This window comes from Dermacentor silvarum, chromosome 7, assembly GCF_013339745.2.
Source record: "Dermacentor silvarum isolate Dsil-2018 chromosome 7, BIME_Dsil_1.4, whole genome shotgun sequence".
Classification (NCBI taxonomy): domain Eukaryota; kingdom Metazoa; phylum Arthropoda; class Arachnida; order Ixodida; family Ixodidae; genus Dermacentor; species Dermacentor silvarum.
The window spans coordinates 131,715,922-131,740,395 of record NC_051160.1 but is presented as its reverse complement, the minus strand read 5'-3'; the positions used below and the strand labels follow the sequence as shown (position 1 = coordinate 131,740,395).

At 48.7% G+C, this 24,474-nt stretch overlaps 1 protein-coding gene across 6 annotated transcripts in view; it reads left to right on the top strand.

Moving 5' to 3' along the window:
- Positions 1-24,474, top strand: part of LOC119458444 (acyl-CoA:lysophosphatidylglycerol acyltransferase 1) — a 154,807-nt gene that overhangs the window by 32,053 nt on the left and 98,280 nt on the right. Inside the window, exon 1 of one of the 6 annotated variants that reach the window (XM_037720285.2) lies at positions 10,054-10,286. The exons of the other annotated variants lie outside the window; for them this stretch is intronic. Within the exon in view, the coding sequence (XP_037576213.1) occupies positions 10,248-10,286 (39 nt within the window). The 5' untranslated portion in view covers positions 10,054-10,247. Of the gene's footprint in view, positions 1-10,053; positions 10,287-24,474 lie in introns of those variants that run through there. 6 annotated transcript variants of the gene reach the window in all.

Below are 24,474 nucleotides of genomic sequence, written 5' to 3'. Positions count from 1 at the left end.
TCCCGGAACTATATACCGGAATGATATGACGCGTAATGTCTGCTGAAACACACGAATAATATACGCTAGTAGAGAGAGGGAGAAAGGGTTAGCGAGGTCAACGGGCTGACCGTTCGAAGTGTTGATCGCTTGGAGGCGCTTTAGTCCTGGGACGGACAAGGTTGACTGCGACGATGTTGATGATTAGGATCCGTTTTGCTTCGCTGAACGGGAGTTGATGCGCGCAGGCATTAGAAAGATGAGAGGAAGAAAAAAAAAAAGAAAGAAAAGAGGCGAGTGAGGCACATGTATGTGGGAGATACGAGAGAAATGCAAGAAACGCGGTGACGCTTGCACGGCTTCTCTGACACGATGAACAAAAAGACAGCGAGTGGAGTAAGAAGGAGAACTATTTACATATATGCAACTCAGCGACTAGGTCAGAGTCATCCGTATGTAGTTCGGTTGTGGAGAGACTTACTCGAGAGAGTTTGTCACCCGGCCCCGCACGCCGGCACTTCGCTGTAAAGCTTCGCTTTAAAACCATTCAACGTCAAGCTCCTGAAGCCGGACGTCCTATATCAGCATCCACGGCGGCGCATAGCTCGTAGCCCTCCTCTGTCACTGCGTGCCCTACTCTGCGAGACGCGTTCCCGTCCCACGGCCGTGACGCGCAAATCCAGTTCCGTCGGCGACCCCCACTATTTGCGCACGAGAACGAGCGTTATTATATTGAAAATGAAAATTGTTGCACGGAACTTTGGATTCGGAGGGGAGTGTCCGGAACGCCGGCGCGAGTGTTGTAAGCGTCGTCCTCCGTGGCGCGTGTTCCGTGCAGCACAGCGTGAGGCCGCGCAGTGGGTGTGCGGGCGGCGTGCGGGAGAAGCCGGAGCGTTTGTGGACTCCCAGCTCTGCGGACGACGAAGGCCGCCCAGTTTGCTTCGCCGTGGGAAAAGGTCACCGAGGGGCCATGGGCAAGGTCTGGTTAGCCTGCTGACCTGTTGCTTTACTATTATGACAACGGCCACTAGGCTGGCGAAGGGGAGGAGGCGGACCATCATTATGTTGATGAGAACGCGCCAGACGATTGATTGGTACGATATCTAACGTTCCAGTAGGACAGGAAAGCTCTTTATTTGAAGGCAGGTACTTTTGCCGGCTTGAGTATATCACCACTGACGCGCTAGTGCGCGTAGGGAGGGGGAATAGGTATAAAGGATTTCAAATGAGTATCGACAGAAGGAGAACATTAATGTAAACAGAAAACATGCGAGTGAATTTTGGTGCCACGTTCTATTCCACTTGCGTGTTGAGTGTGCGCCACGACAGATATAGGGGGTGCTCTTCGCTAAGTTTCCCGTAGAATTTCGTTCACTCATGCGATGGTCTCTTGAACGCCGCAGTTGGACTATTTTTTGCCTCGTGGCAAAAGCAGTTTTCTTTTGTCGTTTATGTATACTTCTTGTCGAGAGATTTAAGAGGATTTTGTTATACCCCTCACACACGGGCACTCTAAAGTCCTTTAGGTAAGGGGACATCTACCGGAAAGGCGTTCAAGCGCAGTGACACATGACAAAGGAGTATCTCCCTCCCGGCAAAGTTCCTTTGCGGGAAAGAAGATCGGGCATCTACTTTTCTAGCGAAAAGGTGTACTCTCGCATACAGTGTCGAACAGTGAAGATTTACTCTAGCTATACTCTCAAATGCTCGTACCACGTCGCTACCGCCGCTATGTTGAAATCCGAATACGCGCATTATCATCAAAAATGGTAAAAAATGTTTTTAGGTTCGACAATCACTAACTGTAATCTACAGGCGCTGCTTTTTGTAAATGTTTTCTCTCTTGCTGCTTTAACAAACAACGCTTTCTTTTTTTTTTTTCGCGTTCATCTGAGGAACTACCCAAAGAAGTTAGTGCGATGCCGTGTGTCATCGGCGTAACTCCTTTCTGCAAAGGGTCCTTCGGAGTAACAGAAGGGGTTTCCTGCAGAGGACTTTACTTTTGCCCGAATGTCAGGGGGTCTTAGAGTGTGTGACAATTCGTGTGGCTTATTGAGATTTCCATTTTTTTTTTCCTTTCTTCTCCGTGGCAAGATGATACGGTGATTCTTAGACATAGGTACGTGAATGGATATTTTAGGTTAGCGCTTCTGACTTATTGCGGAAAGGATTGAAGGCAGTGTGCGATATAATGTGCAAGCGATCTCGGGAGACGGGTGTTCGCTATCTCTCGCTTTACGACGGCGAGGAATGCGTGAGATTACCCCCTTTTTTTTTTTTGCGAAACGCGCTGTTGCGTTACGCGTCGCCAACATTCCCACGTCATGGTCCAAAGCCATGTAAAGCCCCTGAAAAAAACTTAAAAAAAACTATTTATCTCGCGTGCCACGTCGCGGCCGTGGGCTGCGCCTCGTCGCGCGACGTCGCGCCACGCTAACCGCGCCACGGCGGACTCTGTTACGTCACAGGTGTCGTGGGAGAAAAATAAAAATAGACATTGCCGTCAGTTTCTTGGGGACGATGTTTATTGTTGGCTGGCGAACTCGTACGCGTAGAGGCTGGCTTTTGTTCTTGCTTTTTCCTGCTCGCGGGTTGTGCCGGAGCTATAGCGTTGTGAGGCGGCGTGTTTTTGTTCCCCGAACATTGCGGCCTACAGAACACTTCTTTGGTCGCGGATAGCATACAGAGTTTGGCACAAAAAATTACTATAATAGGATAGAACACAAAGGCGCACGGACTGCGCCCGGTTTTGTTACTGCGCCAGCCAATTCACAGAAGCAAACAAAGTCGTCGTCATGGAGACCATTTCAAGATGGCGTCGTACTTGATACGACTGTACTTGTCGTACTTGTGCGTTCGAGTATAATAGACGAGTGAAAACGTATGAAATTACGCGCTTATAATTTCGTTTTTGTGGTTACCGCCTTATTTAGGTAGCAGGGAAAGTTTGCAGCCTCGCGGAGGAACAGTGGCTGGCAAGTTATGAGGGCGTGGGCGGGGCTTCACTGCAGACTTAAGTTGTATCCGACAGTAGAGAGGCGAACACGGGCTCAATGATCGTTCAGCTATACTACGGGAATGACAGTTTAAATGACGTGGGTTTGTCTAGTATTCGTGTTTGTGGCTTCAAACGTTCTTGTGACGTCACGTATTACTCTCTATCTTTCTGAATTGCCAAGCACCCGTAGTTTTTTTTTTTTTTCTAAACGCAGCAGGGCAATTAGCCTTTTTTGCGCGAATGCGTAATCACTGCGAAATGTTGCTCGCATAATGAAGTAGTCGGTTGAAAATGATCACTGTGCTAAGTCGCAAAGCCGTTTGGAGCCAGAAGTACGAAGTTTAGGCAAATCCAAGTATGCGGTTTATCTTTCACGTCATGCGGTTCTGAAGCTCCATATTGTAGCTCCCATAAACACTTCTTGTGCCAGAGCTCCCTCTACCAACTCTTGTAGGAAACTATTGCCGACACCGGAGCGCCACCACATTGCCGATATCTAATGTGCGGGTGAGCGAGCTCACGTGACTGTCGCGACGCCGTTGCGGCCCCGGGCCAGTGCGCATTAAAGCCGCGGCGCCGCGCTTTTAATCTACGTGCGCGAGGATATAATTCATTCCGTGCCTGCATTGGGAACGGCGAAAAACCGCGGCTGCGCAATGTTCAGCGAATAAGTAGTTACGCAACAACCACGCAGAATGCGGCTTTCTACATATATGCGAGCTCGTGTCTCGCTGATCGATGCCTTCCTTGGCCAATGTTCGTAATGTGGCGTAACCCTGTCTAATCGCTCTATGGTATAAGGGAGCCAGCACTGTCCTGATGCTATACACTGTATAGTTCGAGTGCGCAACTAAAATGTGCTATACCGCAGTTCCTGAAGGCAGGCCATTAAGAATGGCGTGACATTTTGAAAGACATAACGGAAGTGCTTACTCGTGTCAAAGCTTCCTTTCGCCCGATGCATCCAGCCGAGCTCCGTCCATACGCATGCGCATTGCGAGGGGCGTATGTGCTCGTGCGTTATGGCGCGCCCGTACCCAATCAAGTGGGAAGCGGGACACACGTACCGCAGGGAATAAGCTGACGCGAAATCGCAGCATGTGATGCTGAAAAGTGTTTTCTCCACAAGATATAGGTTGCGTGTTACGGCGCTGCTGTTGGCGCGCCACGTTTTAGTGCCGGCTGCCCATGTAGTGTACATCAACGCGGAAGCCGTTTTAGTCCGATACCACAGCGCACGTATGGGTCGTCTTCGCAGAATGCCAGAGGAAACAGCTAACGTATGGGTTAGGCACGCCGTTTCCGTAGAGCGACCGTGGTTCAAGCGATCGCGACGGGACGTTGAGTGCATTTCCGGCGCCGCATTTTTTTTGGCACGGTGCGAGCGCCGAGAGGCGTCGGCTCGTCCAATTTGCGCTGCGCCATGCATGACTGCGCTCTAATCGCGGTCTGAATGTCCTCTGTGTCGTTACCTATTAGAGTAGGGGTGCATGCTATTGTGTGGCGCGATCTGATGAAAGTTGGGATTGGTCGGAATCGCGCATAAGCTGCCAAAAGCGCGCGATCTTGACCAATCACGTGAGGACAAGCGAATTCGGTTCGCTTTCCCAGCCGCTTTAAGATCACGCCTGTAGACAACTGCCCGCACCATATCGTCAAATCGGCCAACATGTCAGCTCTCATTGGCTCGCAGGGCTGCCACGCGCGGCCTCTCTGATTGGCTCGAAACTCCAACATGGCGGATTTCGACAGCGTTCAGAATAGCACCCCGACTACCCATCATCGCCATTGTGTGATTTTTGCACGTGTATTGATGTGTGTTTGTGTGAAAGGGAAGGTGGTAGTGTGTATATGACGGTTTTATCTGTCTATCTAGTGTGAGTAATCAGTCGACAAGAGGTCGAACGAGGATTTTTTATAGTATTGAACCAAAGTTTCGAAGGTAACTTCGTCCAGCGCTGTTGAGGACACCTCAGCACCGTAATACAAGGTAGTGAGAGAGAGAGAGAGGACTGTGAATAGGAAGAGGCGCTACTTTCTGCAACCCTTTAGAGAGCACGGCTCAAGTAGAACGAACAATACGAGCGACGAGTGAAGAGACAATAGCTGGACGATTGTTCATGGTAAGTGAGCCGAACCTGAGAGAGGCTGGAGGCGCTCATATATGTAAGCCAGTTTCCACCATAATCATCATGATCGTCATATTTAATGTCCACCGCAGCACGAAGGCCTCTCCCAGCGATATGGAATTACCTCTGCATGTCTTGCGTCAGCTGCTTGACTCCATCTGATGCTAGGGAATTCCCTAATTTCATCGTCAATCAGCCTATATTTACGCCCGTTGCAACAGAAAGGCCTCTCGCGATCCACAATCACCACTGTCTTGCGCTAGCTTATTCCATCTTGTGCCTGGAAATTTCCGAATTTCATCACACCAAACTAATTTTTCTGCTGTCCTCGACTGCGCTTCCCTTCGCTTGGCACCCGGCCATTATGTAACACTAATGGTCCACCGATTATCTACCCAACGCATTACGTGGCCTGTCCAGCTCCTCTTAATGTCAAATATACCGAATATCGGCCACCGCCGTTCGCTCTCCAATCCACGCCGCTGTTTTCCTGTCGTTTAATTAAAGTTGCGCCTAAGATTTTCCGATCCATCGCTCTTTGAGCTGTCATTAACTGGTTCCCAAGCTTCGTTGTTAACCTCGCAAGTTTCTGCCCCACATGCTAGTACCGTTTCCTACTACCATATGCTAGTGCCATATTTCGACGCCTTTCCTTTTAAAGCGGCCCTGAAACACTTTTTATTGAAGTGCAGAAAGTCATTTGAAGGGGGTAGGCTATTTCAAAAATACTGTGCCGTAAAAAAGTACTTCAATGCGTTCAGCAGAAGCGGAGTTATTGGCAATCAAACACGGCCTCCTCTGTGCTCCCCTTCCTCCTTCAATGCCTTGCACTGCGAACGCTATACGGCCGAGTGGGGCGGGGCCACAACGCTTCGGACTTCTATATTTCACCGTGGCGAGAAGTTCAAATTTTATTTTGGAGGTTAATGTAGACGCCGCCACGACTTCCGAATTCGGTGCCACGCGCTAAACGTAAGCCAAACGCGGTTGTGCTCAGCGAGCCGCGGTGAGCTTAGCTAGCGGACTCGTGGCGGCACCCCGCGGCGGCCGCGGTATGTACGCTACGTAGCCGACCACAGCTATCAATAGCAGCCGCGTTTGGGAATCCGCTTTATTACGAAATAAAGCGGCCAGATGACAATGAGGAGCAGGGTTCAGCTGAAAAGAGAGCGTTTGAGAGAAAGGTGACTTCGCGCTCCGCTAGCGAGCTCCACGCACCGCGTACGACGACAAAACTTGGCTGAGATGCTCGCAGCAGCCTATGCCATACCCACGGACTATGTTATTTCACCAAGCCCAAGGGGCACGTGGTTCAGGGCCCCTTTAAGAATAGCGATAAGCTGGCGGTCATATGCGCAGAAACTTGCAGCGCGTACTATATAGTGCCTTGCGTACGTGCTCCGACCAATCTTTATTTTTCTCCGACTTACCTTCTTATGATCCGGATACTCTGTGCTAATTGGTGTAGTAAAGCGCGCGCACTAGAGGTTGGTTCTAGAGGTTGGTTGTGAATCACGGATGGTCTTGCTAGGCCACTGAACATTACCTTAGTCTTCTGCATATCAATCTTCAAACCTAAACTCAGCCTTTGTTCTCTAAGGCACCTTAAAAGACACTGTATACGGTGGTTCTCAGCTGAGCTATAGCTGGCTCACAATTGCCAGGAATTATGCTTTTCCTGCTGCATTCACTAGTATTCCGAATGTCAAACTTCGCACGCAGGCGGCTATATGTCTACACACGTGAAAGTGTGCTCTTTGCGGAGGTCTAAAATTTTGTTGCAGTCTCCCGTTGACGTTGTCCGGACATTCGCAATAGTCAGCCGACGTTTCTAGTAACCGACGTGGATACCTTTGCAGTCGTTCTACATTAAGTGTATATACATTAAGTGTGTATAGTATACGTATATAACGTTGCCACAGCGGCCGCCTCTTCGTGCAGTCTCTCGTGTGACTCCCACTCCGCTCTTTGTGCTACCCACGCCGATTTACGTCACTCGTTCGACAACATTGATCGCTCTTTCTATATAGATTTCCTGTGTCGTGGATAGAAAAAAAAAAAGTTGCGTTTTTAGTCATTTCCCGCGATTTTGTCCCTAGTGTAAGGCGTTACTGGCGATGTCAAGGTTGGTTGTGCGCTCGTTTATCGCTTCCTTCTATTACAGTTTTCTTTTTTTAGTCAGTGGAACGTATTAATCAATTCCCACTGCCTGTCGCTGTTTCTCTCCTTTAAGAAACAAAATTGCGCAGGCGTCGTTCTAGGGTTGGCCGGAATCGAACCATTCGATGTTATTCCTTCTGCACGAGACTCTATTCTTGGGCGCTGTCACGGAATGTTTTGTTGCGCCGTCGAGCATTTTCCGATCCATTCAACGCAATTCTCTCCCCCCCCCCCTCCACCGTTCCTCCCCCCCACCGTCTTTTCCCCCAGTTTTCTTCTATTTTATTTTCCGTCTGGCAATACGCATGTAATGTCACGTTCCAATGCCCACACGGGTAATAATAGCTATAATCCACCACAATTCTCCGCGTCATTCACCATGGGGAAATAATAGTAATTAAAAAGACTATGTATGACAGTTTCTAATGTTCTTACCGTGCACAAATGTAGATTTAGTTCTCGAATGCTAATATAAAATGCAATAGCGCCGCGTATTCAATCGCGTCGACACGGTAGCATATATATATATATATATATATATAACGAACCGCTCGCCAAGCTTTTATACTCTCTTTCTTGGTGCACACGGGCGCATAGGTTTGTCTATTGCATCGGGGACGGCGCGACACCTTTGTTTGAATAGCCGTAAATATCTGGCTCGTTTTCGAACGCCATTGTGAATCGTCGATGGCATTGCGAACGGCATTGTGCACCTTCGACAGCCGCTGGTACGCCTTAGCAACGCGCCGAAATGCGAACGCTGTGGCAAACACCCGAGGCAGCGATCGAGGCTGCGAGAGACACAGCTCGGCTGCACGGAGGGAGTGCCGAAGACTGGGGCGCTATACAGAAGGACGCAGGTGTAACCGTGCTTGGCCGAAGGTATGTAGCTGGGTCGCAATTCAGATCAGTTATCGGCATGACATATTTTGCTTGACATATAATGTATAAACAGTGACAAGCTTCAGGTCGCCCTAACTTATTTTTCTATAGTGCTTGTTTGTACGAAACTGTACCCTGGAGATGGACGTGTCACGGTGGCACGATCTGCAAGTCGAGTTTCTGCAACTTCGAAAGTAAAATCAGCGTAATCTTTTCCGAACGCTGCACCAGAGCGCTGCATGTACACATTCACATGCCTGAAAACTCTTGCTCGACAGCGCGCCCACTCGCTTACACACACTGCGACATTGCGAAGGGAAGTTCCGCCTTCGCATTGCCGCCCATTTGCCTATCTTTACAAGCTCCACAATGTAGCCCTGGATGTTTAAGGAAATTTAGCGAAACATTTGTTTTACTTTTGGGCATTCCACGTCTAGGACGCATAATGTTGTGAGAAACTACGTTCGCATAAAAGGTGTTCTATTCGTTATTTCTTTCTTTTCTTAAAATATGATATGCTTAATATGCACTCTTTGTATCGGTGGTGAAATTCCGACGACCAGCCCCCAATCGCGAAAACAGTCGAAGTAGTTAAACACGGCCATTCGCTAAAAAAAAAAAAAAAAAAAAAAATACAGTCTCGCAGCCTCGCTATCTTGGTTAGTAGTCGCAGGGTTAACTGGGACGACTGCGAGAGAGGTACACCGACATTGCCACCGCTTCCTTTGCTTTCAGCATCCTCCTGCCGTTTGCGACAACCGCCGCTTCTGGTTCGCGACGAGGGCAGTGGAATGGCGAGGACCCCCTTCTCTCCGTCGTCGCACTCTCGCTTTCCGTTCCGCTCGTTCACACGCGAGCTTTCGCCGGACCGGCGTTTTTGACCTCATCGGAATCTCCTCCTCTCGTTTACATCGAACTCTCGCCCGCGTGTGTAGGTCCTCCCCCGTAACCTCGCCACGTTGTGCCTGTCACTCTCCTCAGGCGCGCCGCGCCAAAACTCCCCCTCGCTTTCTGATTTTTTCTCGCCCCATTTTTCTGCATTGTGGGAGCAGTCCGGTTTCGCGTCGTCTGCTGCGGCAACGGCGGCCGCTCGGTCCCACTCAATCGCGTCGTCTGCTCGAGGCCAGCTGGTCCGAGCGAGTTGTTCGCGTTCGCCGCCGCCGCCTTCGCGTAGTCTCGGCTTCATCACACGCGCGGCGCGTGCACTGCAGTACTTTGTCATCTCTGCTGCCACTCGCAAGGACGTCGCTAACAACGGCCACATCGACGCGACGGGCCTTCTGCTGCTTCTCAGACGTCTGCTCGAGTCCCGCCACTCAAGTGTTTCTCCCGTCGTTTGCTGCGTTGTAGCTACGCCCGTACGTCGTCTGCTCGCGATCGCCGTGTCCTTCCTTTCCGGGGTTGCGAGTGCGCGAAAAACTCGGCGGGTCTCTTCAAACGTGCGAGTCCGTTCCATCTGCTGAGACTTCGTGTATTGTGAAGTTCGGCTCGCTATAGGACTATCGTCACGTCGTCCTCGAGAAACAACAACGCCACTCACCGTCGAAACAGTCTGTGTGCATCGTCTGCGACTCGCGTGAGATTTTTTGTGTCGTCTGCTACGAGTCGTCCCTGCTACCAACGCCGGTATTCTCCGGACCGAGGCAGTTTTTCAGCGTCCGCGTGCCGCAATTCTGAAGCCGTTATATAGGAGCCGACAAAAGCCGGTCCCGCTAGCGTCAGTGTCCGCCTCGTTGTGTACGGGTTCTCTGCATATCCCACCGGCGCATCTACGCGATACCGCCAACGGAGAAAAAAAAAAAAAAAAACACCCGAGCCAGCCGTGCACGTTCTGCGCATTGCTTCTTCCTGTTTTCGTTTTTAGCCTTCGGTACCCGCCGTGTGTGCGCGTTTGCATCGAAGTGGCGCGTGCTTCGACTTGTGTCTCCGTCCCGTTGGTTGGCTTCGTCTTCGCTGAGGCTGCAACCGGCGTTCGACCGGAACCATTGTTTGTGTTGTTCGCGTGGGCTGTGAAGAAAGGTGCTGCCCGACGACGACCCACACGGCTCGTCTCTCCCTCGGCGCTCCCCCGTCGGACGTCCGCGTTTGGTGGAGTCGAGATGATTACTCACGGCATGAACAGGATGTACGCCAAGCGGGTACGTACCGCGCCGTTTGCTGCATTTAACGCTTGGCCGCATTTGTACGCTTCCTATCGCATTGCCGTGCGTCGTCTGGTACGATAGCAGACGCCGGCTGTGCGGTGGGCGTCCAGGTATTCGCTGACGTAGCAAGATTTTTTTTTTTTTTTTTCTGGGAGATGCGCTTTCGCCGGCACTTGCCGGTGAATCATCGGTTGCAGTTTGGCTTAACGCGTTGATGCGCTTTTGTGGGTGCTTGTTTTACCGAGCTCATAAAGACTGTATTCGAGACAGCAAAGGAGGCACGGTTGCTGTGCGCGTCGGTGCTTCGAGAGGGCGGCAGCCACCCAAGGGCGCTGTGTAAACAAGCTCCTGAACAGCGGTCGGGCAGAGTCAATAATTTTTTGCAGAACTGAATAAATATCGGCGGTAAGGCGCACGGCAGCCACACTTTAAGAAGGCGCGGGCAGCGAAGTCTGGCGGTTGCGTTATGAGGGGAATCGTTAATAACGGCGCGTTTCGTTTAACTTGCCAAAGCCTGGCAAGGCTCTCGCCTAACGTTCAAATCAACGGATCGTTACCACGCAACGTGGCAAGAATGCCAGTCTGAGCAACTGTTGCACCAGAGACAGCGAAGCTGCGACGTGCAAGCTACTTCTCACATTATTTCCGAAGTACCAAGCGTCTGCTGGCCGTGCTTATGACGCTTCGTGACCGACGCCCACGTCATACGACCGTTTTGGGGCTCCTACGCAGGCAGCGTTGCCGGACGACATCAGGTTTCACCGCCGCAGCCCTACAAGCACCTAGCCGACCTTCAATGTGGATCCGTTGTAACGTGACATGACAGGCAAAAATAACGGATTTCCGGTTGAAAAAGAAAATCGCGCATATAAATTGTAGTCTTTCGAATGAGATACACGGAAGGTAACTTTTATATTATCATGATTTATTATTATTATGTATCAATGTAATTCGGGGTTTTCCGACACGCCGCGAAATGCGAAAACACCCGTGTACCTAGATTTAGGTGCACGTTAAAGAACCCCAGGTGGCCCAAATTATTCCGGAGTCCCCCACTACGGCGTGCCTCGTAATCAAATCGCGGTTTTTGGCACGTAAAACCCCATAATTTAATTTTTGGCGTTCCGACACGCCGGGTTGCGTTTCCATTTGATAAGGACCACGCTGTCGCCACGCGTGGCCTTCACTGCCACGCGAGACCCTCTGGGGAACAAAATAACCTGTCGGCCGTGGCCAGCTGGCATTTGCATTCCTGGCCGGGGAGAGAGGGGGGGAGGGGGGGGGTGCACGTCGGATACGATTCCGTTGCCTTCTTCCACTGCGCCCGAAGTCTTCCGTTCCGGGTTTGTTTGCATTAGACGTGGTTTCGCGATAGTTAACACTGATATACAGCGGAGGTGTCAAGACATTCTGCGACGAGACATTTGCGGCAAAGGATTGCAGTTTGAGTCGCAGTTCGGCGAGTTGTTTAGCCGATGCGTTCTTTATTGTCGTTTGTGACGCCGAAATTGTCCGTAGTATACGCGCGGATCAGCGAAATGACGTCCTTGCGTAGAATTCTTGAGCGTCCGCTTTTATACTTCGACCCAGCTCCCAATTTCCCCTATTCAAACATTCCTAAAACACAGAAATGGCTCTCATCACACAACCGCTGCACCAATTTGAATGGAATTTGGCGCGTTACAGATAAGAAAAAAAATGAAATCCTACCAATTGTCAGGAAGCCCAATTCTTTTCTACATTAAAAAAAAAAGCCTTAATTCGGTAACCAAAAAAAAAAAAAAAACGCACGAAGTTTGCAAATTTTCAACTCTGTGCCAAAAACAGATATGGATGTTCCGTTAACTCCATTTGTTAGAACTTCTGAAGCGGACGAACGTGATATAGAGTTTACAGCTTTTGTGGTATTGTCACAATACTTCCGATAGTTTCGCAGAACTCCCACCCACGAATGGTATATCTGTGACCGTTTAATTGTTAACTTTAGATTAGATGCCTTAATCCTTTCAGGCGCCAATTATTTCTGTTGATTCAAATCTTACTTTCACCGCTTTTCTCGCATCTTCAGAATCATAGAAAAAAAGTGTACAGCTACATTGCAATAGATTGAAAATTTTCAATTCTTAAGTGAGTTTTGTCAAGCTTATTGAATGTGGATTCCACGTGACAACTCACTGCAGGGACATCAGATGTGAGAATATCAACCATTTCATGTCTATAGCGAGCTTGAAAAGCACCTGTCCAGCCACTTGAATATTATGCCTTGTGCAACACATTGTGAAAAGAACATTCACAGAAGTGAACCCGCTACATACGACAACATACCCACATAGAGCAAGGACACCCAACAGTATGTACCTTCCCACTCACTTTTTCTGAAAAAAAAAAATTGCACATGTTATTCAAGCTTGCTGCACAATTCCAATCGGAAGCCTTTCAAAGTGGGTGTGGCGCATTTTAAATATAATTACTCGTATCAAAGCTTTTGCTGTTGATGCACTAATCCTGTCGTACACAATCGTATAAACAGCGCGTTAATGGGTTAAATACGTGCCTAGATAAAATGTTTGTCTTGTTTTGATTGCTTTTGAGGTAGCCGTTGACATAGTAATTACGGTATGGAGTCTCAATTCCCCGACAAATGGTTGATTTCGTTACCTTTTAACACGACCACGTCAAACCACGCGTAAATAGCAGTGCGGCTTCGCAAGTGATAAAGGAGACTCATCATGTCACTGGCTGGTGTGGTGGTCGTCGTGGTGCCAGGTACCACGCTGCGTGTCAAACCAGCACCGCGTTTCAGTCTAACAGCTTTTGGCGACACGGTCGTGGTGTGGTGGCGTTCAAAGACCACGCACGCAGGGATGACTGGCGCACCTTTTAAGGTGTTTGTGATATACCACGTGACCTGCGCATTGGGCGACCGTGTTGAGTCTCCTTTTTCACGCATTATTCGCGGGTCGTTTAGATGGTACCGGTTTTTTTTTTTTTTTTTTTTTTTTTTTTTTTTTACTGCTCTTGAAGAATGTAGCCTTCGTGCCGTACAATTATGGAGTCGACAGCCAACGGAAAATGCACGAAAGCGGCACAGAAAATGTTCGTGTCACTACTGATTTAATATGGTGCAGTTTACAGTATTTGGACGTCGCTAGATGAAAAAAAAAAAAAAACCCATTTGCAGTTATGCAATTTTCAGCGATTCTCGTAAAAGAAAGTACAACCTAAATAAAACATGCGCTTGCTACGTACAGTTAATTGATTTCAACATTTTTTTTAATGGTACGAACCGCATCAAATTCATTGAAAAGAAAAGAAAAACCATTTCTCCGTTTTCGTGCATTTAGGAAGGAGCTCCCGAGGTGAAATCACCATGGGAAATCACAATGGGAGCCACTGGTGTCGCCGTTACTGCTTTCCATGCTTTGTGTGGATCCATGCTATGAGTAATAAACAAAGAAGCGCTGTGTGTGTGTGTATTAACGAAGCTTGCAGTCGAATTTCGCGGTTATCCGACTTGACGTCAGCCCGCATGCACGGCCACAGGACAAAATGTTATCTGTGCAAGCTAATAACGAAGTAAACGCATAGCTGCCGGCTCTGCCAAATTTCACGTAAAATTTGCTCGGTCTACGATTTTTACGAATGTTGCGTCGAGTCGCCGTTCTGCGACCATGCCCTTGGAAGTGTTATGATGGTGAAAGAACACCGGAGGGTTGCCTGCTTCGAGTAAGGTTATTCAATCGACAGCAGCAATTTCGCTGAAGGAGTCGCTGCGATCTTAAAAAAAAAAAAAATGTTGCGTGTCAGTCTCTGTTTTTCCACGTTTGCTGCTGCTTGTGGGCCGTAATTAAGTGCGCATGGTACAACACGTACAGTCGCGAGCAAAAGTTTGGCTACCGAAGTTTCCGCGATCGTTTTTTTTTTTTTTTTTACTATTATTATATTTTTACTATTTCTTCGCAGCCTGAGCATGCCGGCTGAAACCAAGAGCGCACGCTTACATGCGCGTGTTTGACCAATACAGCGTATTAAACCAATTCCATGCCACGGAGCTGCGCTTGAATATATTTTAATTTTTTTTTCCTGATGCCGTGGTCTCCAATATATTGCTCGCCACTGTACGTGCTCAAGGCAAACTCGAGTGGGAAAAAAAAATGCGAGTAATTCCCCACTCCCTGGTGTCACGTCCGCGGAATTTTTCACGAATTTCCGAGGTCGTGGATTTGCACGGAAAGGTTTGGGTGGAAGGTTTGACTATAGTAAGGTTTGACTGCAGTATATAGCAGCGCGTGTGCGTTCACCCCTTCGGACAAATTGCCGTGCTGTCAGCTGTCGTGTGACAAGAGGTTAAAAGCCTCCCGCCAAGAAGCGTTTACCTGCGAGGGCATTTAGCCACGGGCAATGTGCTTCGTCCCAGCGTAGAAGCGATTCTTGTCGGGCTATAGTTGGTTTCTATGTTGAGATGTGTGTTTTTTTTTTTCTTCTAGAAGGGGCTAAAGATTAAGCGCTTCTCATCTCTTGTCTGTTCTGCATGAGGGCTAAAAAAAAAAATAAAAAATAAAAAAACATGCCTCCGCTCCTTCCGAGCTGTTCCCCGCGGCGGAGTACTATCCGGTCCCCTGCTTTCGCGCGTGGCTACGGACCCGCTTTGCGAACGCGAGGTTGATCGCACGTCAGCTGGTTTGACGTGAAACCGTGAACGATTTCACCGGCGGTCGATTGGGCGGGCGCCCACCCCACATAATGGTTCCGCTTCAGCGCATCGATAGGGTGCGAAAAAATTTCGACACCACGCCAGCGGGGGTGCAATGCGGCGGAAATTTGTTGTCGCGATAACGGTTTGATCAATGACCATCGGGACGTTCCCAGAGATTGTAATAGCGTTTTACGGTGGCTTAGCACGTCCTATATATTAATATTAAATTATTTAGTGTGTTCCGAGGCATGTCAGTTTTTTTTTCCGGGCTTGCAGATCTAGCAACTTATTTTAACACTAAAATAAATATAAATGAACTGTGAAAATATGTGAGTAATCCTTCAAAGGACAGCGGATATTAATCCGGAGACCCCCAACCACGGCCTCTTTCATAACTAGTGTTGCTTTGGGACTGTTATACTCATAAGGTTTCATCTTATAACTTCGTTCCTGTCAGTTTCGCGGTAATAGATTACTAAAAGAGAAAACGAAGCTTAAAGTTAGTTTTTTATTATTATAATTATTGCGCACCGATAAGTGAGACGTCAGCTGCTAATGTTTGGCTCTGTTGGAATAAAACGTTAGTTCACTTTCATGAGTTATATAGCTCAAACTAGACGCGAGCGCATGCCCTCAAAATTCATGACGTCACACCGAGCTGTTGCGGAAACTTCAGTGTGGCGTCGCCACTAGCCATTCGTTTTTCCTTATTTGCGTCTTTTCCTGGCTTACCCAGCCTCTTCTCACTGTAACAGCGCTTTTCCTTTTTTTTTTTTTCGTTCTCTGTCGTGATTTCACAGGATGATCAACAAACAAGAACCGCGCTTTCGCCTTTTATGCGTTGGTCGCGCCGTCCCCGCTATACGAGACGCGGGCACCGGTGATGCCGTCACAACACATTTCCAGCGAGAGTCGACGACCGTTCCCGTCTGGCGCCTCGGTCAATGTGCGCTCTAGGCTCCAGCGCGTAGAGCGCTGAATGCCGCTCTGGCGCGTCAGTAAGCCGCGGCGCCGATGAGTTGCCCCACACGATTGACGCCGCCAACCTGAGCGAACCGCTGGTTTCGGGCCTACCGTCCCCTTCCGTTACTCGGCGGCCTGGCTCCTCTGCCAGGCCCCGAGGGAAGTTGGAATTTCGGCGAGTACCTAGTGTGAGCAACGCGTCCATTGTTCAGCCTCCAGGACACCAAATCTGGAGTCAGGGCGGTCCGTAGCTTTGGGAGAACGGCTGCCTGCTATCGCGGACAGAGCCCGGCTTGTATGCGAGCACCCTGTGCAGTATACGCTCCGGCCCCGGTGGTCCCAACCCGTGCACCGCCCTGGCTTCAGCTTTTGTGTCCCAGTTGTATCTTCTGTTTGCCTGGAAATCCTGGCTCGGCCGCCCACTGTATTATAATCTGACGCGTTTTCCTGAGGACTCCGTCCGCCGGTTGGTTACGTGTGCCCTCCTGAAGGAGTGTACTTGTAAGAGTTCCAATCCTCGCCTGGTGCCGGACGTTGCCACATTCGGGCGGGACGAAAAGTCCGACTCATACAGAATCTCCATCGAGTCTTAATGCATTCTATTCGACATTCAGTTTTTTTTTTTAAGATTCAGGCCCGAAGTGGGCGTGACACAGCGTTTTCCTGGCTGGAATGTAGCGAGCGCAAGTGTATTAATGAGAAGTGCACGCAACATTGATGACGGTCGTTGTTCGGGGACAGGACAAGCCTCAAAATTATGTATTTCTTTTTTTCAGGAGCGTATGACCTTCGTGCTCGTGGTTTGAAACGTTGTTGCGCTGTTGCTTATTTGACTTTATCTCTTTAAATTTCAGAGCCCTCGTAGTTTTCTAAGCAACAGCAATGCCATATAATTACTCTCTGGGCACACGTTTACTCATTGCGAATTGTTGTTATAACGCGATATTTCGTTGGAAAACAATCAGTCTACAACGTCGAGAATCCATTTGCAGCCATAAGGACGACGTTTAAGCCACATCCACGTACTTAATATCGTTCCCCTGCTGCCTTAACCACCGTGTTCTTGCAGCTCGCGTAGCCACGAAGGGTCTTTAAAAAAAAAAAAGAAAAATGAGTGCACTTTATCCGTCCGACGCTTCAGTTGGCCTCGGCAGCGAAGGATCGGGCGGGCCGCGCCTTCCTGGCGGCATTGCGTCCAGAGAGAGAGAGAGAAAAGCTCTCGGTGAAACGTGAGTGCGAATGTCGAGAATCCGAATCGGCGGATGACCGCGGCCGTGTCCTCGCATTTCGGCCGCGGAATATAGTCAAACCACCGCAGCGCCCAGCTCGAACAGTTTGGCGCGACGCTGAGGCGCATTTCCGGGTGTATCGTGTGTACACCGGACACTCCGCTCGATTACCTTTGCGAGCCTTTATTGGAAGTCGCCGAGTCAGACATGCGAAACGCGATGGGCTCCACCCGTTGTTACGCATATCATTATGCCGTAGTACGGGGAGGGGGGGGGGGGGGGGGGGGAGTGACGTGTGGTGGTGTGACGCAGGGCTTTCTTTATTTCACATTTTTGCAACGTGTTCATAAAAAAATACTTGGCTCGCAGGCACTGCGCTATGCATTATTTGCGCTCTCACTGGCAACTTGGACAGTCAGTTACGAGGCTTCATGCATTTGAGGGGCAACTGCAACGGAATTTCGCTTTGTGTGCATGTTAAACTTCGGCGATCTCCAGGGCCCCGCGGGCGACGCCCGATCTTGGAGGTGACGCCAGATTATACAGGGTGTCCCAGCTATCACGCAGCACGATTTAAAAAAAGAGGAACGGCGTTACGCGAAGCAAACCTAGTGCGTATTGTTTACAGTACAGTGGAGTAGCCGCCAGTAATGTTTTCGTTACTTAGATTTAATTAGGTAATTGTAATGTAATTATCTAACTCGAGAAGTACTGTCCTAATTATCAAAGTGTCAATGAGAAGATTGTAGGGCAACATGAAAAACTCCCGATACATGCTTTCTGTTGCTCAATACGTGCTACATGAATGTGTTTTTCCGAGCGTGAAAGAAGCCCGCGAATACACGCAGAATTGCCGCGCGACTCGCCGCTCGAAGCATTTACCGCGTATTCGCGGGCTTCTTTCACGCTCGGAAAAACACATTAGTAGCGCGTATTGAGCAACAGAAAGCATGTGTCGGGAGTTTTATTGCGATAGCAATTATATGGACACTCAAAAGCAGATTTCTGCCGTCGCCGTCGCCGTGAGGTTCCGTATGACGTCATTTGGAGATGAAATCGTCGCCGCGCGCCGAACTCTGTATGTGCGAGTGAAAGGGCGCGAGGGGCGCGTCTTTCACGGGGAGTGAACCCATTACGGAGAACAAACGCGCGTTCTGCGCCGTGCTCGCTTAAGGGCTGCACAAGTAGGCGTCTCTTTTCTCCTTTACAATCACTATATATGTAGAGCAAACGCGCCTTCTTCAGACGCGCGAGAGGCCGTGGGGGAGGGAAGGGAGGCGACGTTTAGCTGCGGCACCAAGTGCCTATTTATATCAGAGGCTCCGGCAACAGTCACCAACGCCGCACGCATTTTGAGTTAACGCGGGCAAAACGCCGATGGCGTCGACAACAGTTCTGCGTGTTGTTGCTACCAAAGCCGCTCACCTTACTTCGTATGACATTGCTGTGTTGCTATCGCATTCATTGCTTCGCCCTTAGGGCGAAACTGTGACATTTTTTCATGTTGCCCTACAATCTTCTCATTGACACTTTGATAATTAGGACAGTACTTCTCGAGTTAGATAATTACATGCAATTACCTAATTAAATCTCAGTAACGGAACAATTTCCGGCTGCTACTCCATTGTACTGCAAACAATACGCACTAGGTTTGCTTCGCGTAACGCCGTTCCTCTTTTTTTAAATCGTGCTGCGTGATAGCTGGGACACCCTGTATACTCAATTGTGCAGTGGTCCTAATACGCGCTACCTGTGGGTGTGTTACAATTCTGGCCAGCCTAGGAGATAATATGCGTAGACAGCGAAGGAGACTGTCGAGACGGCTTCGAGGCAATGTAATGGAACGCGTTTCGAACCGTCTGTGAGACGCTTCTGCGACGTGACTCCACCTCGCGGCGGCAAGAAGAAGTTGAGAAAAGTGCACATTATATCTGGATTTGAAGTCTTTGCGCCTGCGAACCTACGAAAAAAACACTATGTGTCTCACATGAAGGGCGTAGGATAGCGTGTCTACGTTTCTGAGTGCGCAGACAACCTCCCTGTCGGCTTTCCAACCGTCCTGCTTGGAATACGGGCGGGACTCGGAATGAAGCCGGTCTAACGGCGGCTTTATCTCTTTACCCCTCACTTCTAACAAAAATTGTGGCGTTTTTCACGTGCCGACATTGCGATGCGATTATTGGGCACGCCGTAGTGGGGCAGGCACTCCGGATTAATTTTAATTCCCCCCCCTCCACACACACACACACACGGTGTACCAAACACGGAATAATAAACTTGTCCGGCGAATTCGTGCACAGAGTCTTGTGTATTCACGTCCCCGCCTGATTTCCCTTTCCCTTAGCGCGGGAAAAACGCAGCACTGCGTGTCTCGAGACCTTCGCCCAGGGCCTGCTCGCCTGGCAGGACACGCGTCGTCCACGTGCGGGACGACCTCGCGCTAACCGGCCGTGCAGTCAGTCGGCTTCCTGGGAGCGTCCGTGCGTTGGCCGGCCCGACAGGATGCCCGCTGTTTATGGCTGTTTATGGCCCCCCTAATATTCACATCCCGTAGATAAGTGCGCAGTGCTAACCACAGCGTTTCGTTGGCTTACTGCGAGAACGGGACGTGCCGTCCTGAGAGGCCGACTCGAAAACAGCTTGGTAGTGTACGCCCGTTGCCTGTTGTTCGAGCTGTAAATTCAAACATAGCGGGGGATTGGACATACCGAAGGCGTACACGAACGCGCTCCGTGTGAAGTTAGTTCTCGCGAAAACGACACAAAGAGACTTCGCCGCGAAGACCCTCTAGTAGTAGTCGAAGCCTTTGCAGATTCGCCTACTATCGTCTGGATAACAAATTTTCCCGTTGATGATGATATGATATTGATGATGAAATATTGCAATACACTTTGAAACCGGGCGGTGGCAAATCGTCACCTAGCCTGGTTAAGTTACTCAGGCACGCTGTGCATGGTTTTCGTTCTAGCATTTTTGTATACAACTCCTTAACCCTTTTTTTTTCTCTCTTTCTTAAAACTTCTCAATATACCTTGTACCGCTACCTATGCTTGTAACGGATACGTTTCATGAACCCTCCACTTTCGCGAACTCCCTTTCATGAACCTTCCTCCACCTTTCGGACATACGCCGAACCGAGTTGCACAAGCAGTGGCCTCCGTGATTGGAAGGCACGCGCCGTCCGATCTCCTGAGGCCATGCACTAACTCGTACATCTGTGACTCTTCTTGTGCATACCATAAAGCGCTTCGTAGGCGTACGATACACTTCGTCGATGATTTAAGGCTATTATTGATGTGCATTTGAATCGTAGCTTTTACAGACATACATTTGGTCTCATGTCAGTTTCTAATCTATTGATTTCTTTAAAACCTTCTTGTTAGCTGTTTGACAGCTTATGTTACTTGTGCGCCATGAAACCCTAAATAACGCGAACCTAAGCTCCTTGCCGGCAGTGGCGTAGGTTCGGTTACAGTTTTGACAATCATGTTGCGCCGTGCCACTAAACGGTTTCGGTGTTGGCGTGCTTATAGGCGTTACACTTGGCCATCGTTTATTTCTCGCCACGACTTATGAGAATTGTGCGTATTCGCTCTGTTTCTCTCTAGCTATTATGTCATTCCATCTCGGGTGCCTTTAGCATCATAATCCGGTTGCTTTTAGAGCCAGCACCACGTTCGGTCAGCCACACCTCCGTCCTTCGTTGTTTCAAGCCTATCGGGGCGTGCGATTGGTAGTGTTTCGAGACCGAATAGAAACTTTTCGAATTGATCTGCAAATAATGTACAACCTAATCGTCATTAATATCGGAAAATATTTCACATCCTGGTATTCAGAACGTTGGAAAATATATGTCAATACACTGCATATTACAGAACATTAGAAAATTTACGTCAATACACTGCATGTTATAAAACATGCTTTACTAAAAGCACTGAAGGATTATCAGGAACAAACCCAGGTGGACAAAGTTAATCCGTATAGTACCTCATTACGGTGTGCCTTGTAATCATATCGCGACTTTGGCACGTGAAACCACAGATATTAACTTTAACCGAAGCAGTTTTATTCGCTAACTCGGGGCTCTTCGGAGCGTACTAGGTCATATGCAAAATTTATAAACCTAACCTTGGGGCCAAATAACATCTGCGTGTACTTTCCCCGACCTAAATAAAAATGCGTGTCCTCCGCATTTTTAAACAAGAAAAGCAAGAAAACGCTCTAGTTCGAGTGGTAGCGGCAGACGGCGCCGCTACTGTGTCAAATGTGTTTCAGTGAAACGTATTTAGATTTGTCCTGTTGTGAAGAGGACACAGGTGCTGCATTTTTAAATGGTGCGCAAAAATACGCACTGCCGAATGGCGCATCTAAACAAAATTGTGTTACTATAACTCGTGGTTTATCCCAAAAACGTAACTCCCTGAGTGACGCAGCGTGCTAAAGTACGTTATTTGGATGAGATGAGAGTTTTCGCTGTTTTGCTTCAGTTAGTTTAGCCTCAATTTCACGTTTGATTGTGCGCAGTCGACAGACGTGGAACTATTCGAAAATAATTCGGATTTCCTAATTCAGTGACCACTACTCCAGTGGATGACTGAATCGAATGCGACAGCTTTCGATTCGTTATTTGACAGTTACGAGTATTAGCGCACATCTACTTTTGATGTCTTTTGCTTTCTTCCTTCCCCCCCCCCCCCTCTTTTTTTTTTCTCCTTTTGGCATGTCACCGCGTTGACAAACACTAAACCAGTCGTGGCATTGCGATAGTTTGCGCGCTGACGGGTGCATTTTGTCGTTTTTTAACTCGAGGCGATGATGGACGTGTGAATTCCACAGTGTGGTCTTTCGTGACTGTATACATATAAGAGGGCGCCGTGTATCTAGGGGCCAGTGTAACAAGTTCCTGCTGAGCTCGTTCGCAGCGCGACTGGTACGCATCGCACATGCATACGTTGCATTCATTCGGAGAGAGGCGAGAGGGATGCCAAGGGTCCCGTTACTATGAAGAAGGCGTCTATGAGCGGTAATATCTAGCGGTGTCCGAATACTGCAATTATGAATCGAATAGAGTACGAATGTTCGATAAAAAAAAAGGTATCCCTGAGTATAGAATTTTCATTGTTTTTCAAGAAAGTCAAATACAAGATTACTTACTGAATTACTGGAAAGTTATAGAGCACATGTTATGGTGCCCCGTGCCTGGGCAGCTCTCCTGCAACGTAACCATTCGGAACAGTCACCGCTTGCGTCTCCACATCGATACTCCCATGGGCATTGTTATCCCTTATATTATTATCCCATATCCGATTTGCATATGAAATACCATTCGATTCATATTCGAAACTTTCAATATTCGTGAGCTCGTAGTACTAATTTGATATTGTAGGGATACATGAGAAACAGCGATCACAAATTAAAAATGAAAGTGTATGCTCAGCTCAACGCATAGCCAAAGTCGGCCGAATTTCGCACTGGAGTCCCTAACTATCTCTTCCATGTTTTGTTTGTCACTTCATTCCGCAAATGCATTTTATTTATTTATTTTTATTTAGAATATACTGCAGTCCATAGACCAGCAGTGGTGGCATAGTACAAAGAAAGCTAACAAATGAATACAAACAAATATACACAAAAATAGAAGTAGTGAATACATGGTTCAAGAGTATACAGTAAGTAAGGTTCAAGAGTATACAGCACATTACAGTAACAATATAAAGTTAAAGATCATGCAACACAGCGAAGCACACGTCACATACATTCATAAGGGATGCGATATTGACAGCCGTCATAGTTCGAATCTCGGGGTCATGAAGAAAGAGATACATAGTTTTCACATTCAGGGTTATCCATTTCCAAGAGGGCTTCAGATGGTAAAGCGTTCCGTTCATTAACGCGTTGGTCTCTGATTGGACGAGCCCCTCGAATGATGCCTCGCGCGCGTGCAATGCTGGCGCCGCGTGCCGAGGTAAATTGTGCTCGTTATCTCTCTTCCTTTCTCGATGCGCTTGCCATGGCGCGATGCTTATGTCGCAAGTGATGGACGATGGGCACGCTGCTCGAATGCAAGCGCCGTGGCAATACTTATCGCGAGTTATCTTGCAGTACCACCGGCTAAGGGCGCAGCTGGTGTATAGTGAAAGATAGGGATCGCATCAGCTTCATCAATCACGCAGCGATCGGAAACCAGTTGGGCGTTTCAAACAATGCGGCCATTGTGCGCCCCGTGATCTTTGCGTGGAACCGGCGTTCTGGCACGGTGTATGGTTAGTCGTAGACAGACAATGAGCGATCTTTTTTTATTTCTCGCTTCTCCATCGACCGACGTGAGCTTCTAGTTTTCGCCACAGTGCTCGTATTTTTGTGAGGCAGAGTTTATAGACTATGCCGGCATCTTGCGCTGAAGCTTTGAACACAGTTGACGGCAGCGCCAGAACCTTGCGAGAGGAAGAAGCAGAATTGGATCGGTGGGATTGGGATTGGCGATGACACTTTGGAGGCAAGGGTCGCGCTCGAACGGGGCAGCGCGAGCATTAGCAAGCAAGCTTGGGCTTGGCGAAGGCTCAGCGTTTAACCCTCAGACAAGCGTGAACCGCTGTTGGTCTTTAAGTGGCGTATTCGTTAGTAAGTGGATATTTACTCCAATTTGTACTGGCCATAGAACGTACATCTAATAATTTGGTATCGCTATCGGTGCTTCGTTCTCGGGCAGAAACTGCGTCATTTTTCTTTGGATGCAACAAGTTCCACACTCGAATGGGGCCTATGGTTGGCTAATTAGTTTCACGCGCGCCTGAGTAAAGAAATCGGACCGTTCCGAGCTACCGCACGATGTACTTAAAGACTGACAGAGAGGTGTTGGACTGGTGCTCTTGCTCACCCGGTCATAGTTCACATCTATTTCGCATAACATTTCAGTTGGTTTCTCCTGATGCCAATCTGTGTTTTGTGGGCCTGCTCTAAGTGGTATAGCGTTCCAACTCGCCCGGTCTGCTGTGTATCACGCGGAAGCGTGGCCCCCCTGCTAAAGCTTGCTCTCAGAGCCACAGTGTAGCTTCGGCGCTCAAAAAGAAAAAAAAAAAAAGAAAAAGAAAGAAAGAAACGCACTGACTATCGTTTAGTACTCGAGCGTGAGAAATGCGAAACAGATAAAAACTAAATCAGGCCAAGAGGCTCGATCACCGCTCGCCAGTTTCTCGACACGCCGTCGGCTCTGCCGCTGCCAACGGGGGCCCCCATCCGGCAAATACCCGAATGGTTCGCCCATATCAACCTGGCGACTTGTACGAATCTCGTT